Source organism: Coregonus lavaretus (genome assembly GCF_964263955.1).
Source record: "Coregonus lavaretus genome assembly, contig: HAP1_SCAFFOLD_1391, whole genome shotgun sequence".
Taxonomy (NCBI): domain Eukaryota; kingdom Metazoa; phylum Chordata; class Actinopteri; order Salmoniformes; family Salmonidae; genus Coregonus; species Coregonus lavaretus.
In genome coordinates, this window is record NW_028160890.1 from 80,542 (window position 1) to 107,091 (window position 26,550).

The 26,550-nt window shown below is 44.6% G+C and overlaps 1 protein-coding gene across 3 annotated transcripts; it reads right to left on the reverse strand.

The window, feature by feature from the left end:
- Nucleotides 1-3,907: 3,907 nt before the first annotated feature.
- LOC311121349 (zinc finger and BTB domain-containing protein 7B-like) lies at nt 3,908-24,820 on the reverse strand (the record flags this gene model as incomplete). Of its 3 annotated transcripts, none has more annotated exons than XM_084195848.1 (4): nt 3,908-5,095; nt 5,439-6,517; nt 18,809-18,929; nt 24,469-24,820. In XM_084195848.1, 2 exons carry the CDS (start codon nt 6,509-6,511, stop codon nt 4,387-4,389), a joined length of 1,782 nt encoding a protein of 593 aa, XP_084051974.1. In that variant the 3' UTR covers nt 3,908-4,386. The 3 variants fall into 3 exon arrangements, with proteins under 3 accessions (XP_084051974.1, XP_084051975.1, XP_084051976.1); XM_084195849.1 differs by having other exon boundaries at nt 18,802-18,929; nt 24,469-24,815; XM_084195850.1 differs by lacking the exons at nt 18,809-18,929; nt 24,469-24,820 and adding an exon at nt 8,572-8,634.
- Between the last annotated feature and the right edge of the window lie 1,730 nt (nt 24,821-26,550).

A 26,550-nucleotide genomic window follows, 5' to 3' on the forward strand; every position in this document is an offset into this window, starting at 1 on the left:
CCTGAGAGTGAAGGGAACTTTGTTTGTAGCCAACTAGATATCTAGTCCAGTTAGCCAGTTATTGGCCTAGTGCTCATTTAAGAATCTATACTTTAATAACGTTTTATATAAGATACCTTAAGCAGCATATGGCAACTTATTCTATGTACATTTGGCCAAACAAATTTAAAAAAGCCTAGTTGAGCTAATTTAGCTGCTAATTTGTGCTGCTAAGAATGTTCTAGCTAACTAATCTCCATTCACCTTCCTGACGCTGTCATTAGATGACCAAGGATGTTGTTGATAACCTGAAAGGTTTCCCTCTTTGGGCCGTTGCTTCTCTCCTTGATTTGTTCACTGCCGTCTCAAAAATGACAAAACACTCCCAAATTCAGTTTAGTTAGCAGTGCGGTCGGTTGTTGGCCAGGCTAGCTAGTTGGGTTAGCTAACTCAACTAGTGCTGCTAATCAGATTATGACGTTCTGTGGCCCGTGTGCCTGCGACAACCCAAAGCCACAGGTGTCGAGGCTGGCTGACATTCCTCCCTGCATCATTGGCAGAAGTGCTTCTGGCTACAGTGTATGTGAAAGACTGCAGCTAAGAAGTTAGGCCTACTCAGTGCATATATTTTTGTTGTCCATAATAATCTACTATAATTGAAAACATTTTGCTGTGGGAAATCTATTGCATTGGGAATTTGTAGCTCAGCTGGTAGAGCACGGCGCCGTAGCTCAGCTGGTAGAGCACGGCGCTTGTAACGCCAAGGTAGTGGGTTCGATCCCCGGGACCACCCATACACAAAAAAACAATGTATGCACGCATGACTGTAAGTCGCTTTGGATAAAAGCGTCTGCTAAATGGCATATTATTATTATTATTATATTATATATATTATAATTTCAGTTAGGCTCTGATCTTGTATTGGCTAAATAAATGCACTAAATGAAAGTTCCAAATTACAACTAATTTACTACAATGTAATACAGCAGGAAGCAGGCTGTAGACTAATACATTAGGCCTACCTAGGCCTAGGCTACCATCTATGGATATGGAACCATGCATTAGTGTCAAACAAACAACACAAACAGACAGAGATAGATATTTGTTTATTTATCTGTTTTCTTTACATTATCTGAAACAAATTATGGGAAAATGAATTAATATCTCTGACAGAAGGTCCACTAAAAACAGAAAGACAAAAATGTATCCCTGATAGTGGGGTCTCTATTCAAAACAGACCCCAGATCCCTTCACCAAAGCCAAAGAAAACTACACAAAGTCCCATAGAAAAACACAACGCTTCACAGCTGGCGTACTGTTTATCTCTCATTCACTCACCAAGCTCTCCAAATGCTGGTAGCAACACCCCTCCGCATAGAAAACCTTTCAGCACAATGTGTGTGACTGGCGGGTTTCAATTGATGTACACTACATTGTACACGTTTTACCATACAAATGTATATCTTTACTACTTCTGGATTTGCTTTTATCCTACTTCCTCATACGCATGTGGTACAAGGTGTTATATTGAAACCGTACTTTTAAGTGAAAGGTTTCACTACCCCCTTCAGACACATGTATGAACATACATAGGCTACATACATACACAGCATATCTCCCCCAGAATTTTGCATAATTACTTAGTGCATTGCTCAAGATTTCCTGAGAATAGTTACAGCACAAAAACAAAACAAAAGACCAAGGCAGCTTCACCCCTTTACATAGCAATCTCTTATCATCATTATTACACTACGCAGTAGAAAGAATATAGACAAAATAGACAAATGTTATTATCAAGAATTTAAGGAACGATATATAGATATCTTCTCTTACAATCATAAACGATACTGAGTGACGTCATGGAATGGATAAGGAGGTGAAACAAAAACATAAAAGCTCTCAATAATTTTAGTGCAAATAAATCAGAAACAAGGAAAGTTTTTTTCTACATAGCGTGGGATGGATAGCACACACAGGTCCAGTATGCTACAGCTACATAAGGCTAGAGTTACAGCCCTCGTAACTAGTTGTAAATGAAAAACATAACTCACTATCACCTAAAGAGTGACAGACTTTGAAGAAATAGTTGATTATCTGTAAGCAAAGCAGCCTTACTCCTGTAATGCGCCACCCAAGATGGCCACTGGTCTCCTAGAGACAGGCCCCCTAAAGGGCCTATCTGTGACTTATACACACAGCTTTGACAGATTACACAATAACATACAGTACATGTTGAATCAACAACACAGTTCTCTCCCTAAGTGCAGTTGATGCTTATCTCTTTAACTGAAAGTGTCAAATGGCTTGTGCTCTAGAGAGAGAGAGAGAGAGAGAGAGAGAGAGCGAGAGAGAGAGAGGCTGTCGATCTCTTTTCCTTCTCTCTTTTCTGATCCCTTCTTTCTACCCCGGAGGATGGAATGTGCTGGTATTATTGCAGTACCTTTTCGGGGTGTGATGTGTTGTGCAAAACAAATGCAAAAGGAGGAAGAATAGCCAACAGAGGACCTATCACCCAACAGGGCACTGGGTGTATGGGTCTTTCTTAGCCGTCACTTTAAGCACAATGCAGTTTCTCTTTAGACTCAAAAGGAAGCAGGTACGAAGCACTTCAACTGTGCCAGAAGGGGACCGAGCCGAGTGGTGCTGCGGGTCACTGTGTCAAACCCTGGGTCGGATCACTGTGGATACCCTGGGTCAGGTCACTATGGATACCCTGGGTCAGGTCACTGTGGATACCCTGGGTCAGGTCACTGTGGATACCCTGGGTCAGGTCACTGTGGATACCTTGGGTCAGGTCACACACACAGTTTCAACTGGAAAGCCACAATAAATAACAATAAATAAATAAATACAGAGCGATCAAGAGATCAAGGTCTCTCCCTCACTCCCTCCTTCCCTCTTGGTCTCTCCTTTTCTCTCACTCTTTTTGCAATCAACAAAAAACAAGGAGTGCATGATCAGAAGACGTTCTAAAGAAGGAGACTTTGGAAAGGAATGGTCCCCCGTCAATGTCAAAAAGTAAATGCTAAAGCAACAAACACACACCTCTCATTAACAATCATCCAATAACCCTGCAAACGTAGTCTAGTTTTGGTCAGGCATTTTTCACAGTGCACTAGAGCTCCACAGAGAATTTAACCTATGGAAGCAGTCTCCAACCCTTCTATCACTCTGCAGCGGAGAACCGGGCAAACCAAACCTTGGCTCTAAAATCCCAGGATCCCTCTTAGAGCCATCCCACTGGGCACAGACATCAATTCAACGTCTATTCCACGTTGGTTTAATGTAATTTCATTGAAATGACGTGGAAACAACAATGATTCAACCAGTGTGTGCCCATTGGGATCTCAATCTATAGCTCTGGTGCTCCTGTGCTTGATCAAACTGATTGATTAGGAAGAAATAAACTGAAATCTTTGGTATCATCAGTGCCTTATAAAAAGAAGGGCATGAAAATCTACTTACAACGGACAGCAAAATAATAAGCCTTAAAATAAGACCACTAGGGTTAGATAATCTTCAATAGGAAACCTGTGTGACTTGTTGCCATTGGCGACTAGCTCCACCAATAACCACTAGAGGGTAGTACATTACACCCAAAGTGGAACAGCAGATTCTACACCTACTACTATATTTACCTAATTTAGCAGGTGTAAAACAAATGCCTGAGCGGGTCGGAAGAAACCGGAAGCTACCGGTTTTCATGGCTTTGTGTCTTCTCTGCTTTTCCACTGAAAACCGGATGCTCCCGGTTTCTTACGACCCTGCTGAGTGCTACTGTAATGACATGAAGAGTGATAGGGTTTAGTAGACCTGTATGGATGTTGTACATACATTGTTTGAACTTCAATAACATTTGATTGTTATATTACTCTAACAGCACTCTGCTCAAAAATACATTATTTGTTTAATCATTTTTTTTTTTTTTACATTTGGACACCTTATTTTTCTCAGCTGCAGACTTCAGTTTGCATAGTGAGAGAAAAGCACCCCATATCCCCATCAGTACATATATGCGCAAAACATTCCCTCAATAAAGCCTATTTTTATGTACAGCAAATAAGAATAACCAGAACATGAAATAAAATTGCTCAAACATGAAATACAGTAAAATAAGTACAGTAAAATAAGACAACTAGAAACAGAACTCGAGACAACTGAATTAAAAACAGACAGCCATGAAACAACAGTAAGAAATAAGAAAACCCGTTTTCCATTATTTTTTTGGGATCGTTTAGTCTTCCTCTAAGCGCTTTGTAAGAAGGAGCAGGTCCAGTCACCTGAGTGAGATCCCCATCCTTACTGTGGGTGCCACACACACACAAACGCACGCACACGCACACTTATGCATATACAAATGCACATAAACGCACACACATACATGCACTCTCTTCTCTTCTTCTCTTCTCATTCGTCTTCCTCATCTTCTTCTGCCATTTCCTCCTCTGCCTCCTCCTCTGCCTCCTCCTCCCATCTTGCATGCTGAAGTGCAGGAGAGTGGCCCCCGCCTGCCTCCTCCCATCTTGCATGCTGAAGTGCAGGAGAGTGGCCCCCGCCTGCCTCCTCCCCTTCCACCCCTCTCGCCCCCAGCTCCAGGCTTCTCCACAGCAGACCAGTGTAAGGCAGCCTGTGAGGCCCTAAGAGGGCTAAAGCTCGCTCCCTGTCAGCCTCCTTCTGGAACACCATTTGACCTCCAGCCCCAGCCCCAACCCCAGCCTCATCCCCCAGGCCCACCATCCCAGCACGGGGGTGGAATGCTGAGGCGTGGGGCTGCAGGGCCAGATTCTCCAGTGGGTCGAGCTGGTCTGGAGAATGGCCTCTTCCTCCTCCTCCTCTATCCCTTCTTCCCTCCTCCCTGTGGTCAGCCCCAGACCCGCGCCTTGGCCGTGCCCGGGTACGGACCTCCAGGCAGCTGAGGCCCTTGCGGTGGCGCTGGAGGTGGTCCTCGCGAGCGAACGCCTTGTGGCAGAGCGGGCACTCGAAGGGTCGCGCCCCGCTATGGAGAGACAGGTGGTTCTTCAGGTCGTAGGAATGCAGGAAGCGGGCGGGGCAGTGAGGGCAGGGGTACGGACGCTCCCCTGTGTGTTTACGCATGTGGATCTTCAACTTGTCATTCCTGAGAGAGAGAGAGAGAGAGAGAGAGAGAGAGAGAGAGAGAGAGAGAGAGAGAGAGAGAGAGAGAGAGAGAGAGAGAGAGAGAGAGAGAGAGAGAGAGAGAGAGAGAGAGAGAGAGAGAGAGAGAGAGAGAGAGAGAGAGAGAGAGAGAGAGAGAGAGAGAGAGAGAGAGAGAGAGAGAGAGAGAGAGAGAGAGAGAGAGAGAGAGAGAGAGAGAGAGAGAGAGAGAGAGAGAGAGAGAGAGAGAGAGAGAGAGAGAGGATAAGGGTTTAGCATCACATGTAGGACATTGCTAGCCCTGTAATCTGTTATAGTTAATAGTATTAAAATACACACGTACGTACCTGGTGAAGCGGACCCCGCAGGTAGAGCACTCGAATGGTTTCTCCCCGGTGTGTGTTCTCATGTGTCTGGGCAGCTTCCCCGCTCCGTGGATGATCTTCTGACAGACAGGACACTGCTGAGGGGTCTGAGACTTCCTCTTCCTACCCACTCCTCCTGCCCCCGTGGCCCCCCCTTGCTCTGCCAGGGGGGTGGAAGTAAAGCTGGGCACCCCTCCGTTCCCTACTCCCTCCATCTCCTCCTCGTCTTCTGACAGTCTGTCGTCTGAGAGGGGGAGAGGGGGGTGGGGGGCGAGGAGGCGCTCCTGAGGCCAGTGCACCTCTCCGTTGACTGCTGTACTCCCTCTACCTGCACCCCTGCCCTGCTTCCGATCCCCGTTCTGTCCCATGGTGGGGGGGTGCTCTTCCTGCTCAGGGCTGGGGGGTCGGGTGGAGGGTTGAGAGCGGGCCCCATCTTGAACAGGTGAGGGGTGTGGAGGAGGAGTGGAGGGGTGCTGGTGTGTGTTGACATTCGGGCGATGAGGCAGTGGCTGGTGGTGTGACGACTCCACCTTGGTGACTCTCCGTCTGTCTATCTTCCTCCGGGAGCCTTTCTTAATCCCCCTCGCCACCTCTCTCTCCCTCTCTGCCTGTACCCTCTGCTCCCCCGTCTCCCACTCTACCTCCCCCGCCGTCTCCCCCAGTATGTCTCTACAGGCGTCAACCACACACTGGATCCCGAGTAACTGAGCCCCTCTCAACACGTCTCTCATGCCAGAGCTGCGGATGGTCAGGGTGGCCGTGTAGGCGAACTCCAGCAGGGCATCCAGGGCATCGGGCGTTACACAGTCCAGCTGGCATACTCTGAACCCTCCTCCTCCCCCCGCCTCTGCCCCCTCCTCCGCCCCAAACAGCCCGCGGAAGTAGAGGCTGACGGCAGCCATGACAGAGCGGTGGGTGGGGTAGCGGGTGCCCCGCGAGGTCAGGGTGAGGTCACAGAGTTGCCCCGCCCTGCGCTGGGCGTTGAGGCGGAACAGGAGCTCGTTGCTGTGCTCTGGGAAGGGGATCCCGATCAGACCGTCCTCTCCTGGAGACATCGCCACCTGCAGGAGGGAACAGTTGGTTAGAATAACACAGACATTGAAGTTCAGGCTGAGTCAAACTCATTCGGTGGCCACAGATGTATTTTTGAACATGGAAAAAAATAAGAATTAGACAAAAATGTTTAAAATTTCTTCTGGTGTGGTGACATCATCACAATATTGTGTATGCTTTTGATATAGATCACATTTCATTGCTTTTGATACCAGGAAACAAATGCACAAATACCAAATACCGCGCCCTTTGACAAGTAAAACTGTGTTAGTTAATGCAGTCACGGTGCAGAGATATTTTGGTTGGTACTGTAGCCTTTCATTACTAGCGTGACTTACACAAGGAGCTCTCCTTCACGTGAGGGACCATATTAAACAAGAGCTTAGCGCTATCCCTCCTTCAATCACTGCTCCCCTCTCCCTATCACTCCTCCCCTCTTCCTCGAACTTCCACCCCCTCAACCCCAGATTACGACATCAGGAAAAAGTGATTTTGGCAAAGGGGGTGGAAAGGGGGGACAACTGGGAGGATCAGAAGGGGTAGAGGAGAAGGGGGTGCCAGAGAGAGAGAGTGTGTGTGTGTGTGTGACAGAGAGTTTGATTGTTTTAGCTCCTTGATTAAAAATAGAGAGAGAGAGACGAAGGAGAGGAAGAGATAGAATGAGGAAGGTGAAAGAGAGGAGTCAGACTGTACTGGGCCAAATCCAGACTTAGGACGTCGACATACACAAGGTGTTAGAGCTTTTACGTATGTCACATCGTCAAAGGAAGATTCAAGTTATATGGCTATAGTTCAAGTCAGGATTCTGCCCACTGAATCTATCCTTAACAGTGTGTGTGTGGTATTTCCTGAAACAAAACTTTTACTTTAGGAAACTGAAAAACATAGAGAAGGGTTAATGTTGGGTAAAACAAGACGTGTCTAGAAGTGTTTGTGTGAGGATAACAGAAGCTTGTTCTTCTCCTCCCTTCTTTTCACCACCTCATCACCCACTCTCCTGTCCTTCCTTTCACACATGCCCTCCAGGGGAGGTGTATAATGGAGGAAGAGAGTGTGAGACAGAGAGAGTGAGACAGAGAGAGTGAGACAGAGAGAGTGAGACAGAGAGAGTGAGACAGAGAGAGTGAGACAGAGAGAGTGAGACAGAGAGAGTGAGAGTGAGACAGAGACAGAGACAGAGAGAGTGAGACAGAGAGAGTGAGACAGAGAGAGTGAGACAGAGAGAGTGAGACAGAGAGAGTGAGACAGAGAGAGTGAGACAGAGAGAGTGAGAGTGAGAGTGAGACAGAGACAGAGAGAGTGAGACAGAGAGAGTGAGACAGAGAGAGTGAGACAGAGAGAGTGAGACAGAGAGAGTGAGACAGAGAGAGTGAGACAGAGAGAGTGAGACAGAGAGAGCATTTAGGCCTACAACCGAAGTTTGTGTCTTACTCCATTTGACTAATCTCAGGCCACTGACTCCCAAGGTCCATAGACTACTTTCTAGGTAGGTTACCAGGTCTATAGAAGTCTATACTGTCTATGTATCCATATGATGAGGTTTATTTATAACACCAAGGGCTCTCCTCTCCTGTTCCCCTGGCTCTCACCTAACCCCCTCTCCTTTTCCACCGTACCACTCACACCTGAGCAGACCACATTTTCCACAAACAACAGACTGACTCCCCCCTCCCCCCCACCTTTGTCTCCCTCCCATAGCAACCACCAACAGCCCCCTAACCATCCTATAATACTGTCCACATAGCACCCCGAGGGGCTCTCCTCGACGACGGTACATTCTGTTTCACCTGACTAACCTGCTCCAAGATTAAATACACACACACACGTTGCGTGTCACTCTCTTGGCTCCCCGAGTCCCCATTGTTCAGTTCAGTTTGTGGTCTGTTGATCTTCATGCAATGTCAAAAACACACACACCCCACCCATACAGTCCACACACACTAACGTTCACATCGTCGCTCTTCAACAGAAACCCCAATCCCACCTGTACCAATAGAACCTTACCTCCCAACCTCAACCCATCCAGCTGAGTCTAAACCCAAAATCCAAACGGGACCCCTACCTTTCCTGCCTTCATGACTGATAGCGGGACCGTCGACTGGAGGCGATGCTGTGTCTGAGTCATGGCATAAGTGTTTTTGTACTTCAGTCTTCCTCGCTCTTACTTGCTTCTTCCTTCCTTCCTTTCTTTCTTCCTTTCTTCCTTTCTTTATTATAGCCTTCTATTCTCCCTCTCCCTCCTTAAACCTTTAACTCTCGAAGTTCAGAGAAGTTGGGGTTACGCGTTCATCCTTGGGGATGTCTACCTCTTTCTCGCTCGCTCACTCGCTTCCTGTTTTATGAAAAGAAGGTGTTCGGCAGCGGAGAGAGAGATTGAGAGATACCCCTCCCCCTTCTCGCCCACGCGCCCCTCTCTCCAAAATACAGCGGGTCGATTTTCCGAAACGAGCGATCGTAAGTTTCCGAAATACACAACTTCCTGGCCTGCCCCTCCCCGACCACAGATCTGACCTCTGACCTCGGCTGATGGACAGGTAGGAAGGACGTTTGTCCATCCGTCTCTAGACAGGTGATGGGAACTTGGGTACAATAGTCTAAAGTAGCTTCTTCTCCTCGAAGAAGAGGAAGGAAGCCATGCTAGACTATTGAGATGCAGCCCGTGGTGTCATCCTTCAGCCATCAGCTACCTACGCACAGAATTAAGGATCTCTATGCACCTACATTACTGATGAGGGACCTTGAACGAAGCACAAAAATACCCTACAACATTGTCAAATATGTGACAATTTAACCTACTCAACCAACATCAAAATTGTAAAAGAAGAAGTAATGTAAGAACCAAAATCATATTGGTGCTGTGAGTCATAATAGAACCAGCCACAGACATCCAGGTAGGTATTAGATGAAACGTTCAAACAAACCAACCAGCCATATTACAGACGGTCTTACTATAGGACAAGTGATGATGATGATGATGAAGTCACATTACAACAACCCATAGGGCAACTCTGACTGACTCTGTGAAGTCTTCTCCAAATGAAAGCTTGTTCACTAAAACAACTCTTGACATGTAACATTCTCGGTTTGATGCATCAAGCTATTGACGCTGGCATGGATTTGTACCACCACCGCTCTCAGAGCAGGTAGGAAGTGATTTCAGGGAGATTTGTTTGAGGTGTCTCCTACGCTCGTAAGCACATCTAAAACAACGCACTGGAAAAAGCAGTAGACGAGGACGGAGACGATGCTGCCAGAAAAGGTCAAAATCCCCACCGAAAACACTGTGTGTGTGTGTGTGTGTGTGTGAGAGAGAACTTGTCATGAGGCACAAAACAAAAAGCCAATAGAAAAGACAACTGTCCCAGTTGAGATTAGGTTTTGTTTAAGAGAAAACTCAACATGAACAGAATCCATCTCAGAAATCTCAGAGGAGCTAAAAAGAGAGATTAAGTTGGTGAAAAGAGCAAAAGAGGGGGTGAGAGAAAAAGACAAATATGAGGAGCATACTAGTGTTTAGTTTCCGGCGTAAAATAAAAAAAGCTGTCAGGGGTGGTTTACGATTCCTCAGAAGGGGGTAAGGGGGTAAGTGTTGTTCGGAAGGGGGACGTTAGTGTTGTTCGGAAAAAGGGAAGAGATTCCTGTTAATGGAACAACCGTGAGTCACTTAATAACGGCACACCCTGAAATACACACACACACACTATTGCACACAGTTAAAAAGTAGCAATGATCTTTGTTTGACGGTAAGACATGACAATCCCCCCCCCACCCCACCCCCGCCGCCCCATCTTTTCTCTCTCTGTGTCTGTCTTCTCTTTCTCCCCTCGTCCCCTGTCTTTTCTCGCTCTCTCTTAGTCACCCTGTTTCTAGTTTCTAGTTCTTCAGCAGCCCCTATGCTAACAGTCAGGGACAGACATCTCCATGCTGAAGCAGCTGATCACTCCTTAACTAACACTATAGCACTATAGATTACACAGCCACCCAAACATACACTGACACGTGTTTAATAAAACACATACAAATTAGTACAAATTATTTGAAACACAGCTCCTTTTCCCACAAGAATGGAAGGTAAAAATGAAGAAAAAAACAACCCAAGTGGAAACTATATGTGGAAAAACATGTCAGACGGTTATGTTCACGAAAACAGATAACGGCACACCACTTTACAAAACACAGCTTACTGGAAATATGAAAAACACATTACGAAGCAGTGAAGACAAATAAATGTGACAAATGAATATAATAGTAACTAAAACCCCATATTAAGAATTCTTGTTGAAATATGCTGTACAACTGGTATAAACTGTAGGCTACATTACACTGAATGACTAACTCCTCATACTTCAAGTTTATTAAAACCGGTTGAAAAGTGTTTATGCAGTAAAGAAGTTATTTTTATTTTCCAAAAATAAAACACTGTCATCCCTTTTTCTTTAATGATCGGTGGCCAACTTATCACTCTGTTTCAGATCGGATTCTCAACTCCCACTCCTCTGTCGACAGTTGACTACCTTTCCTCCCCTCCGACAATACGGCTTCCTCTTCCCTCGCTTTCATTATGTACATCACTCACGCTCTAAAAACTCTTAGAATGGTTCATTACCCCATTTTAACTCAAAATGTATTCGATTAATTTAGATCTTTCTGGACAGGAAAAAACAACACTTTAAATGGGGTCCTGATAGAATGAATAAGTAAAAAACAATTGGACCATCAAAATAATGGCTAAACGTATTGCCATTTTGACTGCAACTTCAACTAAGTTCGCCAAGTGAGAGATCAACAGTAGTAGACACTGCTCTACCACAAACAAGACATTAGACTGTTATTACACTGGTGCTTATTTTCCCTTACAGCCTGTAACTTCTCCCAATCCACATCAATTATAACAGCTCTGCTCGGCTCTGAACGGCCCAGGGGGAAAATATGACTTTACTCTATTCACAGAAATGTGTTTAAATGAATTCTGATGTCAGACGCTTTCCAGTGTGTGTGTGTGTGTTCATTCATAATATGTTTAAATGCGTTTCACTCGCAGTGTTTTTAGCAAACTTCTAATGCTCTAATGTGTTTCACATCCACGTGCCACAGGCCCTAACAATCCACAGCTTACCAGAAATACTGTATAAATATAAAAATAAAATGCAATGTAAGTTTAAAAAATATAGCTATTCTTCATTTAGTTGAATTTAGAAAATAACGTATTTTTTACAGTGAAGGCTTAAATAAATTACTATAAAGAAAACAAGGAAACAAAGTTTTTGGAAATAATAACACAATGTACGAATATAAACTCAATTTACTAAGATATTTGTAAACAACAAAACAACATTTGTAAACCTGAAAATTGTATTTAAATTGTGTGTGATAAAATATTACTTTTTTTTGTTTTGATACAATAAAACTATTTATGAATTTTATTCATATGTTATAAAGAGTATTATGCAAAGCTAAAGAGGGGTGGGTGGCAGTAAAATGTATTATTCCATTTGGGGGCGGCAGGTAGCTCAGTGGGTAAGAGCGTTGTGCCAGTAACCGAAAGGTTGCTGGTTCTAATCCCCGAGCCGACTACGTGAAAAATCTGTCGGTGTGCCCTTAAGGCACTTAACCCTAATTACTCCTGTAAGTGGCTCTGGATAAGAGCGTCTGCTAAATGACTAACATGTAAAATGTAAATGTAAACACACAGCAGACCTATGGAGATGTGTCATTAGACACAACATGACACATATTAATGGGAGGATAAACTAGGTCATTTCAGTCCATCAGAACTACACCCAAACCAAACGAGAACTCAATTAAAGTCCAAATATGTATCATTTACATGAGACAACCAGAACAGCACAGTAGGAACCAAACAACTGCTGTTCCCAAACAAAACACAACACACAAGGCCTGAGTGGATGAAAATAGGAGTCATGATTCTCTGTTCATACCGTTTCTCCTCCTCCACGTGCTCCTCTGGCTCTCAGTGCTTTCTCTATCTCCTTCTCCCTCTCTCACACACTATTTTTTAGCCTCTCTCCCCCTCTTAAACATAGGGGGCTGAGAGAGAGGTGTTGGTTTAGGTGCATCTTCTCAGAGGAGGGGTGAAAGAGAGGTAAAAGGGGATGATGAGTTCCTGCCCACATATAACCTTATTCAGCCCAACACAAGGAGTTGGCAACACTCTATGAACCACCTGTATGTAATGAATTATGAATACATTTACAGGCATTCATAAAGCAGTTATAAAGCATTCACAAGACGTCATGAAGGCTTATTGCAAGTATGAATTGTTATTAAATGTGAGACACATCCCCGTTCTCCACCTCTTCCTCCATCATCATCTTCATCATTTACAGTATATCTTTACCATGCACCGTTTCTGAAGTACAATAAAACCCAGACCCTCTCCACTGATAGTTCTCCCTGAACCGGCTATTTGCATCTTTCAAAGAGATATAAAAACAGACCCAGCCAGAGAGAATTTGAATCGTCATTTGAACTCGTTAAAATGCTGGATAACGAGAATAAACACAATATTATGGTAATTACCGGTACATCCATTTCCTCCAAGACGTGGCTAAAGCAATTCTATAAAGCTTAAAAATATCTGATTATATAGGGAATAATAATTGCACTCAACCACGCAATAAACACTTGCGAGGATGGAGGAAATTCTTAATAGTGGCAAAGTGCATTTGAGTAAGAAAAACACACAAATCATATCCTGGAAAAGGTTCCTTTTGTCCCTGCATCCAGCCCCTCTGCCTAGCTAAACTGGGGCAGTGTGTGTGTTGAGGTCTTGGTTCCAAGAACACATTACATTATTCATTTGGTTGGCAGAGCGGTACAGAACGGAGGCCCTTAACCCAGCCTTCCCACGCCACACCACACCGAGGACATTTTGCATGTTATCCTTCTTTACTGATGGGAATCAAGGGTTTTATTCAGGAGGGACGAACGGTACAGAACCTTCACATAGAAATGTATTGTATAGAGCAGACACGTCTCTCTGTCAAAAACAGGAGCGAGAAGAGGAGAGGGAGAAAAAAAGAGAGAGAAATCTGAGGTTGGAAAGAGGAAAGGGGGTCTGAGATTTGAGGGGAGATCAAGGAGAAGAGAAGAAGACGGGGGAGGTTTGTTTGACTTAAAACAGACGTGTTCCTAGAGAACATACAAGGAAAGCAGAGAGTGGGAGAGGAGAGGTGGTAAAAGACTGTCAGCGAACGAGTGAGTGAGGGGTGGGTGTAAAAAAAGATGGAGAGATAGGTATAGAATGAGGTAGGGTGGAGTAAATCTAACAGCAAAGTATTTACCAACAATCTGTGTCAAAGTGAAGAAATAAGAGAAGATAATTATGTTACAGAGAAGGGGAGAGGAGGGGGGAGAGAAAGGCAGAGATGAGAGGGAGAGGAACAGTGACGTGAACAGAGGTTAGAGAAAGAGAGAATGTTAGAAGAAAGAAAGAGTGAGGGAACGAGAGTGTGACAGGAAGTAGCTGCAGTGAGTCCTTGCAGGTGTGTGTCTGCAGATGTCTGAGGGGAGATGTGGTAGCAATCGCTATCATTAGCAATCAGTGAAAGGGAGTTTCAGAAAGATGGGGAACACACACACAGTGCATACGTGAGTGTATGGGAGGGCTTTACTAGTTCTACCACATGCTGACAAAGTGGTTTCACACCTTCTATCTGTATCTGGTCAGCAGTTTTAGCCAACCCCCAAGACTACATGTGTGAACACGGAGTGTGTGAATGAGTGGTCCATTTATGTGCAGAACTTGTGTGAGTTTGTGTGTTTTCACGAACGGATGAAAAAAGCTTGTGTGTGTGTGTGTGTGACTTGTGTATTTGATGCACTGTGTGTACAGTAGGGAAAAAAAGTATTTAGTCAGCCACCAATTGTGCAAGTTCTCCCACTTAAAAAGATGAGAGAGGCCTGTAAATTTCATCAGACAAATTGAGATTTTTTTTCTCCAGAAAATCACATTGTAGGATTTTTTTATGAATTTATTTGCAAATTATGGTGGAAAATAAGTATTTGGTCACCTACAAACAAGAAAGATTTCTGGCTCTCACAGACCTGTAACTTCTTCTTTAAGAGGCTCCTCTGTCCTCACTCGTTACCTGTATTAATGGCACCTGTTTGAACTTGTTATCAGTATAAAAGACACCTGTCCACATCCTCAAACAGTCACACTCCAAACTCCACTATGGCCAAGACCAAAGAGCTGTCAAAGGACACCAGAAACAAAAGTGTAGACCTGCACCAGGCTGGGAAGACTGAATCTGCAATAGGTAAGCAGCTTGGTTTGAAGAAATCAACTGTGGGAGCAATTATTAGGAAATGGAAGACATACAAGACCACTGATAATCTCCCTCGATCTGGGGCTCCACGCAAGATCTCACCCCGTGGGGTCAAAATGATCACAAGAACGGTGAGCAAATCCCAGAACCACACGGGGGGACCTAGTGAATGACCTGCAGAGAGCTGGGACCAAAGTAACAAAGCCTACCATCAGTAACACACTACGCCGCCAGGGACTCAAATCCTGCAGTGCCAGACGTGTCCCCCTGCTTAAGCCAGTACATGTCCAGGCCCGGCTGATGTTTGCTAGAGTGCATTTGGATGATCCAGAAGAGGATTGGGAGAATGTCATATGGTCAGATGAAACCAAAATATAACTTTTTGGTAAAAACTCAACTCGTCGTGTTTGGAGGACAAAGAATGCTGGGTTGCATCCAAAGAACACCATACCTACTGTGAAGCATGGGGGTGGAAACATCATGCTTTGGGGCTGTTTTTCTGCAAAGGGACCAGGACGACTGATCTGTGTAAAGGAAAGAATGAATGGGGCCATGTATCGTGAGATTTTGAGTGAAAACCTCCTTCCATCAGCAAGGGCATTGAAGATGAAACGTGGCTGGGTCTTTCAGCATGACAATGATCCCAAACACACCGCCCGGGCAACGAAGGAGTGACTTCGTAAGAAGCATTTCAAGGTCCTGGAGTGGCCTAGCCAGTCTCCAGATCTCAACCCCATAGAAAATCTTTGGAGGGAGTTGAAAGTCTGTGTTGCCCAGCGACAGCCCCAAAACATCACTGCTCTAGAGGAGATCTGCATGGAGGAATGGGCCAAAATACCAGCAACAGTGTGTGAAAACCTTGTGAAGACTTACAGAAAACGTTTGACCTGTGTCATTGCCAACAAAGGGTATATAACAAAGTATTGAGAAACTTTTGTTATTGACCAAATACTTATTTTCCACCATAATTTGCAAATAAATTCATTAAAAATCCTACAATGTGATTTTCTGGATTTTTTTTCTCATTTTGTCTGTCATAGTTGACGTGTACCTATGATGAAAATTACAGGCCTCTCTCATCTTTTTAAGTGGGAGAACTTGCACAATTGGTGGCTGACTAAATACTTTTTTCCCCCACTGTATGTGTGTCTGCTTGCTGGGTGAAGTTGCCACATCATTAGGGAGGGTCTCGACAGCTGCTCCTAGGTCTTACACACTACCTCCCTTTTCAGAGAATGATGTCGCAAAACACACACTAGGACAGACACACACACACACACACAGAGACAGACACACGTAGACACATACCCCTACAAACACACACACACACACCGATGTCGCAAAACTAACTGATCCTGATCGGCTTCCTCTTCCTCTGCTGTGAGGACTGACGACCACGAGGTGAGATGGAGAGATAAATGGATGACAAAACAGACAGACAAGTAAAGGAGGAACGACCATGTCAGCTCTGAGAAAGAGACAGAATACAACTGATACAGTATATGGCTACAGGGAGAAAGAGAGATATTGATTGTGGTAGGGGACAAGGAGAAAGAGAGATATTGATAGTGGTAGGGGACAAGGAGAAAGAGTGATATTGATTGTGGTAGGGGACAAGGAGAAAGAGAGATATTGATTGTGGTAGGGGACAAGGAGAAAGAGAGATATTGATAGTGGTAGGGGACAAGGAGAAAGAGAGATATTGATAGTGGTAGGGGACAAGGAGATGGGAACTAGAGTATAAAAGAAGAATGACAGTTAGTCTGATATCCTCTCCAGACCATGTCAACATGTGACGAACAGTGTGTGTTAAGTTTAAAAGTCACAATCAAAGGTCGTAAAGGTCAAAAGGCTGGACAGTTCACTGACATCATCAGGACGATACTGTAGTAGTGTTCTCTGGGGTTTGTCAACAGGGGGGAGAGCGGTTGCTTTTACTGTAATTCGTGGCTGAAAGGTTGACACAGAATATGCGGTTACTTCAGCTGTCCTCAGAGAAACACAACAAAGAAAGGTTCCTCTCTGCCCCCTTAGTAAATAAAATGTCTGCCTGACTGTCACTGGTCTGGCTTCCGAGTGGCGGGACTACTACAGAACTGAGAATGATCACACCCATCCATCTATCGCCCAATTACAGCAGTACAGCGCTTTGACAAAAGATTCAAACGTTGACGGGGGGGAATTCTACTGATGCGTAGCGAGTTAGAGCTCATCGAATACCGCACTCTCAATGTCTCGATGACTGACTACCCATGGTACTGTACTTACAACAGCTACAACATCAAGCTGTCATTTCTCGTCAAAATTGATCTAAAGGTTAGGGGTCATTTTCACAACAAGATACAGGAGATGATTCTCTGTGGTGTGTGTCATTGTCTCTCTTTCCCTGAACCGCTGGCTCACTGTACCTGTTGATGAGCACCACCCCCTCAGTCTCTACACCAACATTTACACCATTACAAGAAAAGCTAATCATGTTCTCTCTCACTCCTTTTTAAAACTCTTTTCATCTTTAAGAGGTGTCTGTCTTTACAGGAAGTAAAGTATTGCCACTTCCTGCTCTTCCATCCCCCCCGGTAGTAGGCGGGTGGTGTGAGTTGGTAGGCTGACAGGCCGGTGGTCGAGAGAGAGAGAGGGCTGTGAAACACGACAGAAACTGGAGACTGAAAAAGGGGAAACGCCATTTGCACTACTTCCTCTAGTGACACAGATCGACTGGAGGCAAACTAGGCTGTGATGTACATCAACATACAGTAGAGCACCTTAGTCAGTGGCACAGCACCTAGACATTATGGTTAAGGCCTATATGAAGTGTATTGGTTCAAATGTTTTTAGTGCCCATATATGGTAATAACCAAACAGAACATGTCCCTGATTCTGACCATTGTGTGAATGGAATAATGGATAATATGCAAAAAACTCTAAGATGAAACTAAGAGAGTAGTCGAAAAGTTGAACCGTTCTAAGAGTGGGAAAATGAGGGAATATGGAAAGGGAGTATGGATGGATGAATGAATGAGCTGAGGCGATAAAGGAGGAATGAATGGGTGGTGTAGGGTAACAGGGAGAGGTATGAAGGGATGATGGGGGATGAGAGGAAGATACATTTGATATGAAGGAGTAAAGGTATAGAAGGAAGGGAGGGAGGAAGCTCTTAAATCTGCTGATGCCACTTTGTCCTCCCCCTCTCTCCCCCCCTCTCCCCCTCTCTCCCCTGCCTCGTCCTCCCACTCAGCCTACTGTATGTATCTGAAACTGAAACCCCCATTGTGAACAGGGGGAATTTTTTTTTTTTTTTTATACGGGCCACATGCCCTAATTCATATACTTACTGGAATTGGGTGACTGCCTGTGTGTGTGTGTGTGTGTGTGTGTGTCTTATCTTAAACGTTCCTCTTTCCTTGAAAGACCACTCACTGTTGTTACACCCCCCCTCCCCACTGGTCACACTTCTGCACGGCCCCAACCACATGATCTGTCGCTCGCAAACACACACACCCACACACTAACTCTAAGTACAGCGTCTGCTAAATGACTTTATGTAAATGTATGCCATTGCTGACCCTTGGATTTGCGTGTTCAAATGAACCGTATTCCAAACACTGAGTCCAAAATCCTGGCTGAGTATCAGTGAAAGAAGACAGAGTGAGACTCAGTCAGTTACCTGCATACACAATATACTGTACAGTACACATCAACTCTGGGGGGTTCCTTCCTGACACATACTGGACTGTACCAAAATCAGTATCTTATGGGGGTGCCCTCATTCAACACACTTTAACACGTATGGAGGTCCACTGATTTATTTTATGGGAGTGGCCTGCAGCACCAGAGGACAGCCATGTAATATAATCTCTAGTTCCTATATCTACAGTAGGACAGGACAGGAGCTGTCAACGACTGGCACACTAACACTTTCCTTAGTTCAATGCACTTATTGTGCAACACTCTGGATCAGAATGGGGGCGGAGTTCATCTGAAAAGGACTCAACATTCCACACCTCTTACCTCCAGTCCATAAACTCAGAGGAGGACAGGTCCCTGCTCTCTTCCTCCCTCTGTATATTCCTCTTCTTCCTCTGTTTCTGTTCTTCTCCAGCAGAGTCAACCGGTTTCCAGGGATACAAAGCTGAGGGGATGAGATGTGTGGATAGTTAGATGATTTGGATTTGAACAAACTTTATTGATCCCTGAGGACTGACAGATAGACACCAAGATACGCCTTCAGAAAGTATTCAACCCCCTTGACTTTTTCCACATTTTGTTGTGTTACAGCCTGAATTTAAAATAGATTCAATTGAGATGTTGTGTTACTAATCTACACACAATATCCTAGAATGTCAAAGTGAAATTTAGATTTGAGACATTTTTACAAATTAATAAAAAGTGAAAAGCTGCAATGTCTTGAGTCAATCAGTATTCAACTCATTTTACATTTTTACATTTTAGTCATTTAGCAGACGCTCTTATCCAGAGCGACTTAGAGTTAGTGAGTGCATACATTTTATTTTTCACACTGGCCCCCCGTGGGAAACAAACCCACAACCCTGGCGTTGCAAACGCCATGCTCTACCAACTGAGCTACACGGGGCCCCAACTCCTTTGTTATGGCATGCCGAAATAGGTTCAGGAGTACAAATTTGCTTAACAAATCACATAATACATTGCATGGACTCACTGTGTGTGCAATAATAGTGGTTAACATTATTTATGAATGACCACCCCATATCTGTACCCCACACATACAGATAATTTTCCTCTTTCCAAACTCAGTCGAGTTGTGAACCTTATTTACATAAGTATTCAGACCCTTTGCTATGAGACTCGAAATTGAGCTCAGGTGCATCCTGTTTCCATTGTTCATCCTTGAGATGTTTCTACAACTGGATTGGAGCCCACCTGTGGTAAATTCAATTAACTGGACATGATTTGGAAAGGCACACACCTGTCTATATAAAGGTCCCACAGTTGACAATGCATGTCAGAAAAAAAAACAAGCCATGAAGTCGAAGGAATTGTCCGTAGAGCTCAGAGACAGGATTCTGTCGAGGCACAGATCTGGGGAAGGGTACCAAAAAATTTCTGCAGCATTGAAGGTCCCCAAGAACACAGTGGCCTCCATCATTCTTAAATGGAAGAGGTTTGGAACCACCAAGACTCTTCCTGGAGCTGGCCGCCCAGCCAAACTGAGCAATCAGGAAAAGGGCCTTGGTCAGGGAGGTGACCAAGAACCAGATGGTCACTCTGACAGAGCTCCAGAGTTCCTCTGTGGAGATGGGAGAACATTCCAGAAGGACAACCATCTCTGTAGCACTCCACCAATCAGGCCTTTGTGGTAGAGTGGCCAGACGGAAGCCACTCCTCAGTAAAAGGCACATGACAGCATGCCTGGAGTTTGCCAAAAGTCACCTAAAGGACTCTCAGACTATGAGAAACAAGATTCTCTGGTCTGATGAAACCAAGATTGAAGTCTTTGGCCTGAATGCCAAGCGTCACATCTGGAGGAAACCTGGCACCATCCCTACGGTGAAGCATGGTGGTGGCAGCATCATGCTGTGGGGATGTTTTTCAACGGCAGGGTCTGGGAGACTAATCAGGATCGAGGGAAAGATGAACGGAGCAAAGTACAGATAGATCCTTAATGAAAACCTGCTCCAGAGCGCTCAGGACCTCAGACTAGGGCGAAGGTTCACCTTCCAACAGGACAACAACCCTAAGCACACAGCCAAGACAACGCAGGAGTGGCTTTGGGACAAGCCCCTGAATGTCCTTGAGTGGCCCAGCCAGAGCCTGGACTTGAACCGGATCGAACATCTCTGGAGAGACCTGAAAATAGCTGTGTAGCGACGCTCCCCATCCAACCTGACAGAGCTTGAGAGGATCTGCAGAGAAGAATGGGAGAAACTCCCCTAATACAGGTGTGCCAAGCTTGTAGCGTCATACCCAAGAAGACTCGAGGCTGTAATTGCTGCCAAAGGTGCTTCAACAAAGTACTGAGTAAAGGGTCTGAATACTTATGTAAATATGATATTTCCATTTCTAAAAACCTGTTTTTGCTTTGTCATTATGGGTTATTGTGTGTAGATTGATGAGGGAAAAAAACAATTTCATCAATTTTAGAATAAGGCTGTAAAGTAACAAAATGTGGAAAAAGTGAAGGGGTCTGAATACTTTCCGAATGCACTGTATTCAACCACAAAGACCAGGGAGGTTTTCCAATGCCTCGCAAAGAAATGCACCGACTGTTGTATGGGTAAAAAAAAGAAAAAGAGCAGACACTGAATATCCCTTTGAGCAGGGTGAAGTTATTAATTAGGCTTTGGATGGTGTCAACACACCCAGTCACTACAAAGATACAGGCGTCCTTCCTAACTCAGTTGCCGGAGAGGAAGGAAACCGCCCAGGATTTGACCATGAGGCCAATAGTAATTTTTAAATAGTTACAGAGTTTAATGGCTGTGATAGGAGAAAGCTGAGGATCGATCAACAACATTGTAGTTACTCCACAATACTAACCTAATTGACAAAGTGAAAAGAAGGAAGCCTGTACATAATAAAAAATATTCCAAAACATGCATCCTGTTTGCAACAAGGCACTAAAGTAATACTGCAAAAAAATGTGGCAAAGCAATGAACTTGTTGTCCTGAATAAAAAGTGTTATGTTTGGGGCAAATCCAACAAAACACATTACCGAGTACCACTCTCCATATTTTCAAGCATAGTGGAGGCGACATCATGTTATAAGTATGCTTGTAATCGGCAAGGACTAGGGAGTTTTTTAGGATAAAAAGAAACAGAATAGAGCTAAGCACAGGAAATATCCTAGAGGAAAACCTGGTTCAGTCTACTTTCCAACAGACACTGGAAGACGAATTCACCTTTCAGCAGGACAATAACCTAAAACATAAGGCCAAATCTACACTGAAGTTGCTTACCAAGACCACATTGAATGTTCCTGAGTGGTCTAGTTACAGTTTTGACTTAAATTGAGTTGGAAATCTATGGCAAGACTTTAACATTTTAAAAAGAATGATGGGCAAATATTGTACAATCCAGGTGTGCAAAGCTCTTAGAGACTTAGCCAAAAAGACTTACAGCTGTAGTTGCTACCAAAAGGTGTTTCTAACATGTATTGACTCTGGGGGTTATTTTTACCCATTTACCTATAGGTTCCCTTCTTTGCGAGGCATTGGAAAACCTCCATGGTCATTGTGGTTGAATCTGTGTTTGAAATTCACTGCTCGACTGAGGGACCTTACAGATAATTGTATTTGTGGGGTACAGAGATTAGGTAGTCATTCAAAAATCATGTTAAACACTATTATTGCACACAGAGTGAGTCCATGCAACTTATGTGACTTGTTGAGCAAATTTGGACTCCTTAACTTATTTTGGCTTGCAATAACAAAGGGGTTGAATACTTATTGACTCAAGACATTTCAGCTTTTCATTTTTAATTAATTTGTAAACATTTTGAAAAACATACTTCCACTTTGACATTATAGGGTATTGTGTGTAGATCAGTGACAAAACATCTCAATTTAATCCATTTTAAATTCAGGCTGTAACACAACAAAATGTGGAAAAAGTCAAGGGGTGGGGATTCTTTCTAATGTTTCACTTTTCATTAATTTTTGAAACATTTTTCTTCCACTTTGACATTACAGAGTATTTTGTTTAGATCACTGACAAAAAAATGACAAATCAATTTTAATCCCACTTTGTAACGCAACAACATTTTGAAAAAGGGGGTTGAATACTTTCTCTAGGCACAGTATACAGCATTTGATATCTGCTACGTGAGAGACAGGGACACAGGGAAGGGATAGGGACAAATATTGAGGGGAGAGGTGAAGTAAAAGAGTGAAGGAGGGAAAGGAGAGACAGAAACAGGAAATCAAAAGGTAAACGAGAAGCGGTAAATAAAAAGCGTGAATAAAAATAAAGAACATGAACGACCTAAACACACGCACAGACGGGGGGAGGGGGCGGATCCAGACCACTTCCCACTTCACCATGCCCCAGAGCAGAAGTGGCCTACACTAACAATGAACAGGGCTGAGAAAAAGGGACAGCACACACCTGTGTAGGACCACAGACATACTCAGACACACACAAACACACACTCCACTATCCCATACTCAGTGGAAAGAGCAGAGACTATACCCATTACCTGTCATAATTGAAAAGGCGCATGTAAATGTAATTTGGTGTTTGTGAGTGTGTACATGTGAACATGTGTGTGTGTGGTAGGGAGAGAGTGAAAGAGAGAGAGAGAGGGCATGAGAATAGTCCAATCTAGTAAATGAAAGGAGTAATTAAGTTACCATGACACCAGAAGGAGAGATGGAAGGAGAGATGAGAAGAGAGGGAGGGGTAGATCAGTTACCACTAAAGCCAAAGACAGTTTACACAGACTTTCCAGGTCTCCCAACTGTCAATTAGTTGGTGAGAAGACTGCTTCAGTTCAGACAAGGTGCAGTTAGGGGTGACAGTGCAGAACAACGTTTCTGCTTCTCGCTGGGCTTTCTCTTCCATCACTCTCACACATAATAGTGTCATTATTCACTGAGTTGTGGTTGGTGACAAATCTAATCTGCATCGCAGACGTCAACAATACCTATTTGTCAAGCACACACACAGAAACCCACTGTACAAATATTAGCCTACATACTCTTACAGGCCAAATATATTCCTTATTCCTTCTAAGTGCATTGAAGTTTAGGTCTAGAACCAACACTGTTTGGAGAATTATTGTGTGAAAAATACATGTTTAAAACCACCAAATGAATATTGTAGACCAGAAACCCTTCTGTGTATTCGACTAATAACATGGTGTCCATAAAGTTGTAAATGAAACAACAAACTCAGACAGACGACCAAACCCAAGCCAGTTTGGCTGGTTCAGCCGGTCTGTACCACAAGAGGGGCGAGTCAGCAACGCACACACACACACACCCACAACTAATGCAAAGTCACATGCATGACAGCCCCCCACCATCCATAGTTATACATTTAAAAGCCCTCATCCATCCAACATTAATATACATTTCAATAACTTTACATCAGCAACAGAGCTATAGAATTTAAGACGAAGGATATATCAAAGTGTGGTGACAACAGCATTGCCCACTGAAAGGGTCTTGGAATAATATCATTCGTGGCCAAAGTTGCCCTGTGGTGGAACACATGGCTTGTTGCCTACAGAGGCCGGTGATGTGCGTGAGAACAGGTTAGGTTTTGGATGTCAGCCGGTGTTCGCTGCTATAATTAGAAGCCAAGCCTCCAGAAGTGTACCCGTCGACCCTGCTTGTTCACCTGGCCACATCCACACAGGTAGCAACACAAAACAACTAACCTGAGATCAAATACATATTCGCTGCTAACGTAATTTAAATAGTATGCGTGCTTATGTGTCAAAATAGGCCTCTAGGAAAAGAGAGCGCGAAAATTCTAGGGAGAAATTATTGTCGACACGTCACACGGGAGTTACCGAATACCCATGACGTAGTCCTCCCGTGACCCCGGTTAGGACCGATGGGGAGGGAGGAAGGGGGAGTTCAGGGGCGGTTGTTATAGAAAATGGGAATGACAAGCGTAAAATCCTAACTTTAAAAATTCCATAATTTCCCCAAGAAACAGAGAGCGAGTGAGGGAGCGGGTTTACCTGTGCGCCGGTGTCACCTGTGTTGTCTCGTCGCGTCCCACCTGACCGGCTTCTGTACTTCCTGGCTCCCCCCCCCGTCGCTCCCCGGGGGTCACCGCTCTTTCCGCACTGTCCAAAATCTCAAACCACTCCCTCTGACGAACCACGTATCACCCGGGAGTTCTCTGTAATATCCGCCTCTTCTTGTCTCTCTGCCGGCGTTTATATCCCCCTGCCTCGGCTCTCTCTTCGCAGACCGCCGGCTCGCTGGGCTGCTCTCCCCCCTCTCTGACTCCACTGGCCCATTCCTACTCCAGGCAGCTCCTCCTTGAACCAGGAAGCGGCTTGCCCTACTTACACCCCGCTGCGGATTGGCTCTGGCGGGGCTGGAGAGGGACCGCTGGGGTGGGCAGGGCACAGGGGGTTCGGCCACGGTGCGATAGGCCAGCGGCAGTGTCTGTCGCAGCGAGGTGGGAGGGAAGGAGGGCCGGGGTGGGCATGTTGATATAGAGACTCCTGGGGCAGGTTGGAGGTCTGTGAGGGATCACAGCGGGGCTGAGAGGTGGGCACAGAGAAGGAGAGGAACGTTGGAGGGCATATGCGTGTGCCAGCTGCAGCGGACATTTCCACTGGAAATAGATCGCCTTATTTAAACGCGATATTTATGATACTCATGCTGTGTAACTGCCTCTACCTGGCTGTTACTGTACATCTCTCTCTCTCCCTCTCTCTCTCTCTCTTCTCCGTCTCTCTCTCCCTCTCTCTCTCTATGCGCGCCTAAAGTGACTCAGCATTTCATTTGCAAATGAAGCCATGGCGACCAAGACAAGAGGTGACCATAGAGACAGAGAAACCAGCATGTGCAAGTGCACATACAGTAGATCTGTAGGCTACTACTCAGCCTCAGTCACAAGTCACATCCCTTGCCAGATATTTACTGACAGCTATGACAAAGCAGCAGTCTCATGGTGGCTTGCTGAGTCTTAAAATAACTCCAGTCTACTTATAATAACTCTGAGAGACTTCTCCCCAAATTCTGAGAAGACTAGAGGCAGTACAGGCTACAGTAGCTGGGGTACACCCACTCTATTGAAACAGCTAAGAATAATATCTCACTGTGTGTGTGTTAGTGTGTGTGTGTCTATGTTAGTGTGTGTGTTATCTTGTGATATACTGAAGGCAATTCAAAATCGAATTTTTGGTAAAGAGGACCTTTTCTACTGTAAGTGATTCACTGTTTCCAGTACAGAGGGAGACTGAAGTGTGTACGACAACACAGGGCTGATGCAAGAATCTTGAGACATACTAGAGAGAGAATGAGGTTAGCGTCAGACACACACGGCTCACACAACCCTCCCCTCATAGCGAACTACACACACATCAGCTTCCTGTTTGAAGTGGTAACTACACAGCAGAAGGAATCACCTTATCCTTTCTAAGTTTTGCATCTTGTGCTCTTTGCTCCCGCATACACTACAGACCCCCCCCCCCAAACACCTCCCCTGTATGTGTGTGTGTGAGAGAGATGGCAGGTTTTGAAGTGATGGGAAGTCTAAATATAACATCTTGTGGTTTACCCACCCAGCCCACCCAGCCCACCTTCCCCTTGCCGCCCCCTAACCTTAAATCTGTGCTCAATCTGCGGTCTGGCTACCTGTCTGGCTCCTGTTGTGTGTGGTGTGTGTGACGTGTGTGTTCACACTACCCACTGGGCAAAAACTGGTTGAAACAACGTTGTTTCTACGTCATTTCAACTAAAAAAAATCTATGTGATGACATTGAATCAATGTGGAAAACTAATTGGATCAGCAAAACGTCATCAACTAAAGGCATTTTATATTTTTTTCACCCAACTTTTAACCTAGATCCAATGACATGGTTCATTTTGGGGGAGGATTTCACACTGAATTCATGTTAGTTGACAACTCAACCAAATGTAAATGAAAACTAGACATTGAACTGACATCTGTGCGCAGTGGGTAACCTTGTTGTTCACCTAAAAAAGTTAAAGGGCAAAGATAAAATATTGTTTTATTGTCCCCCAAAATCTCGCTGAATTGAACTTCATTTAGCAAATAATCTAATTATGGATTTCCTTGCAGA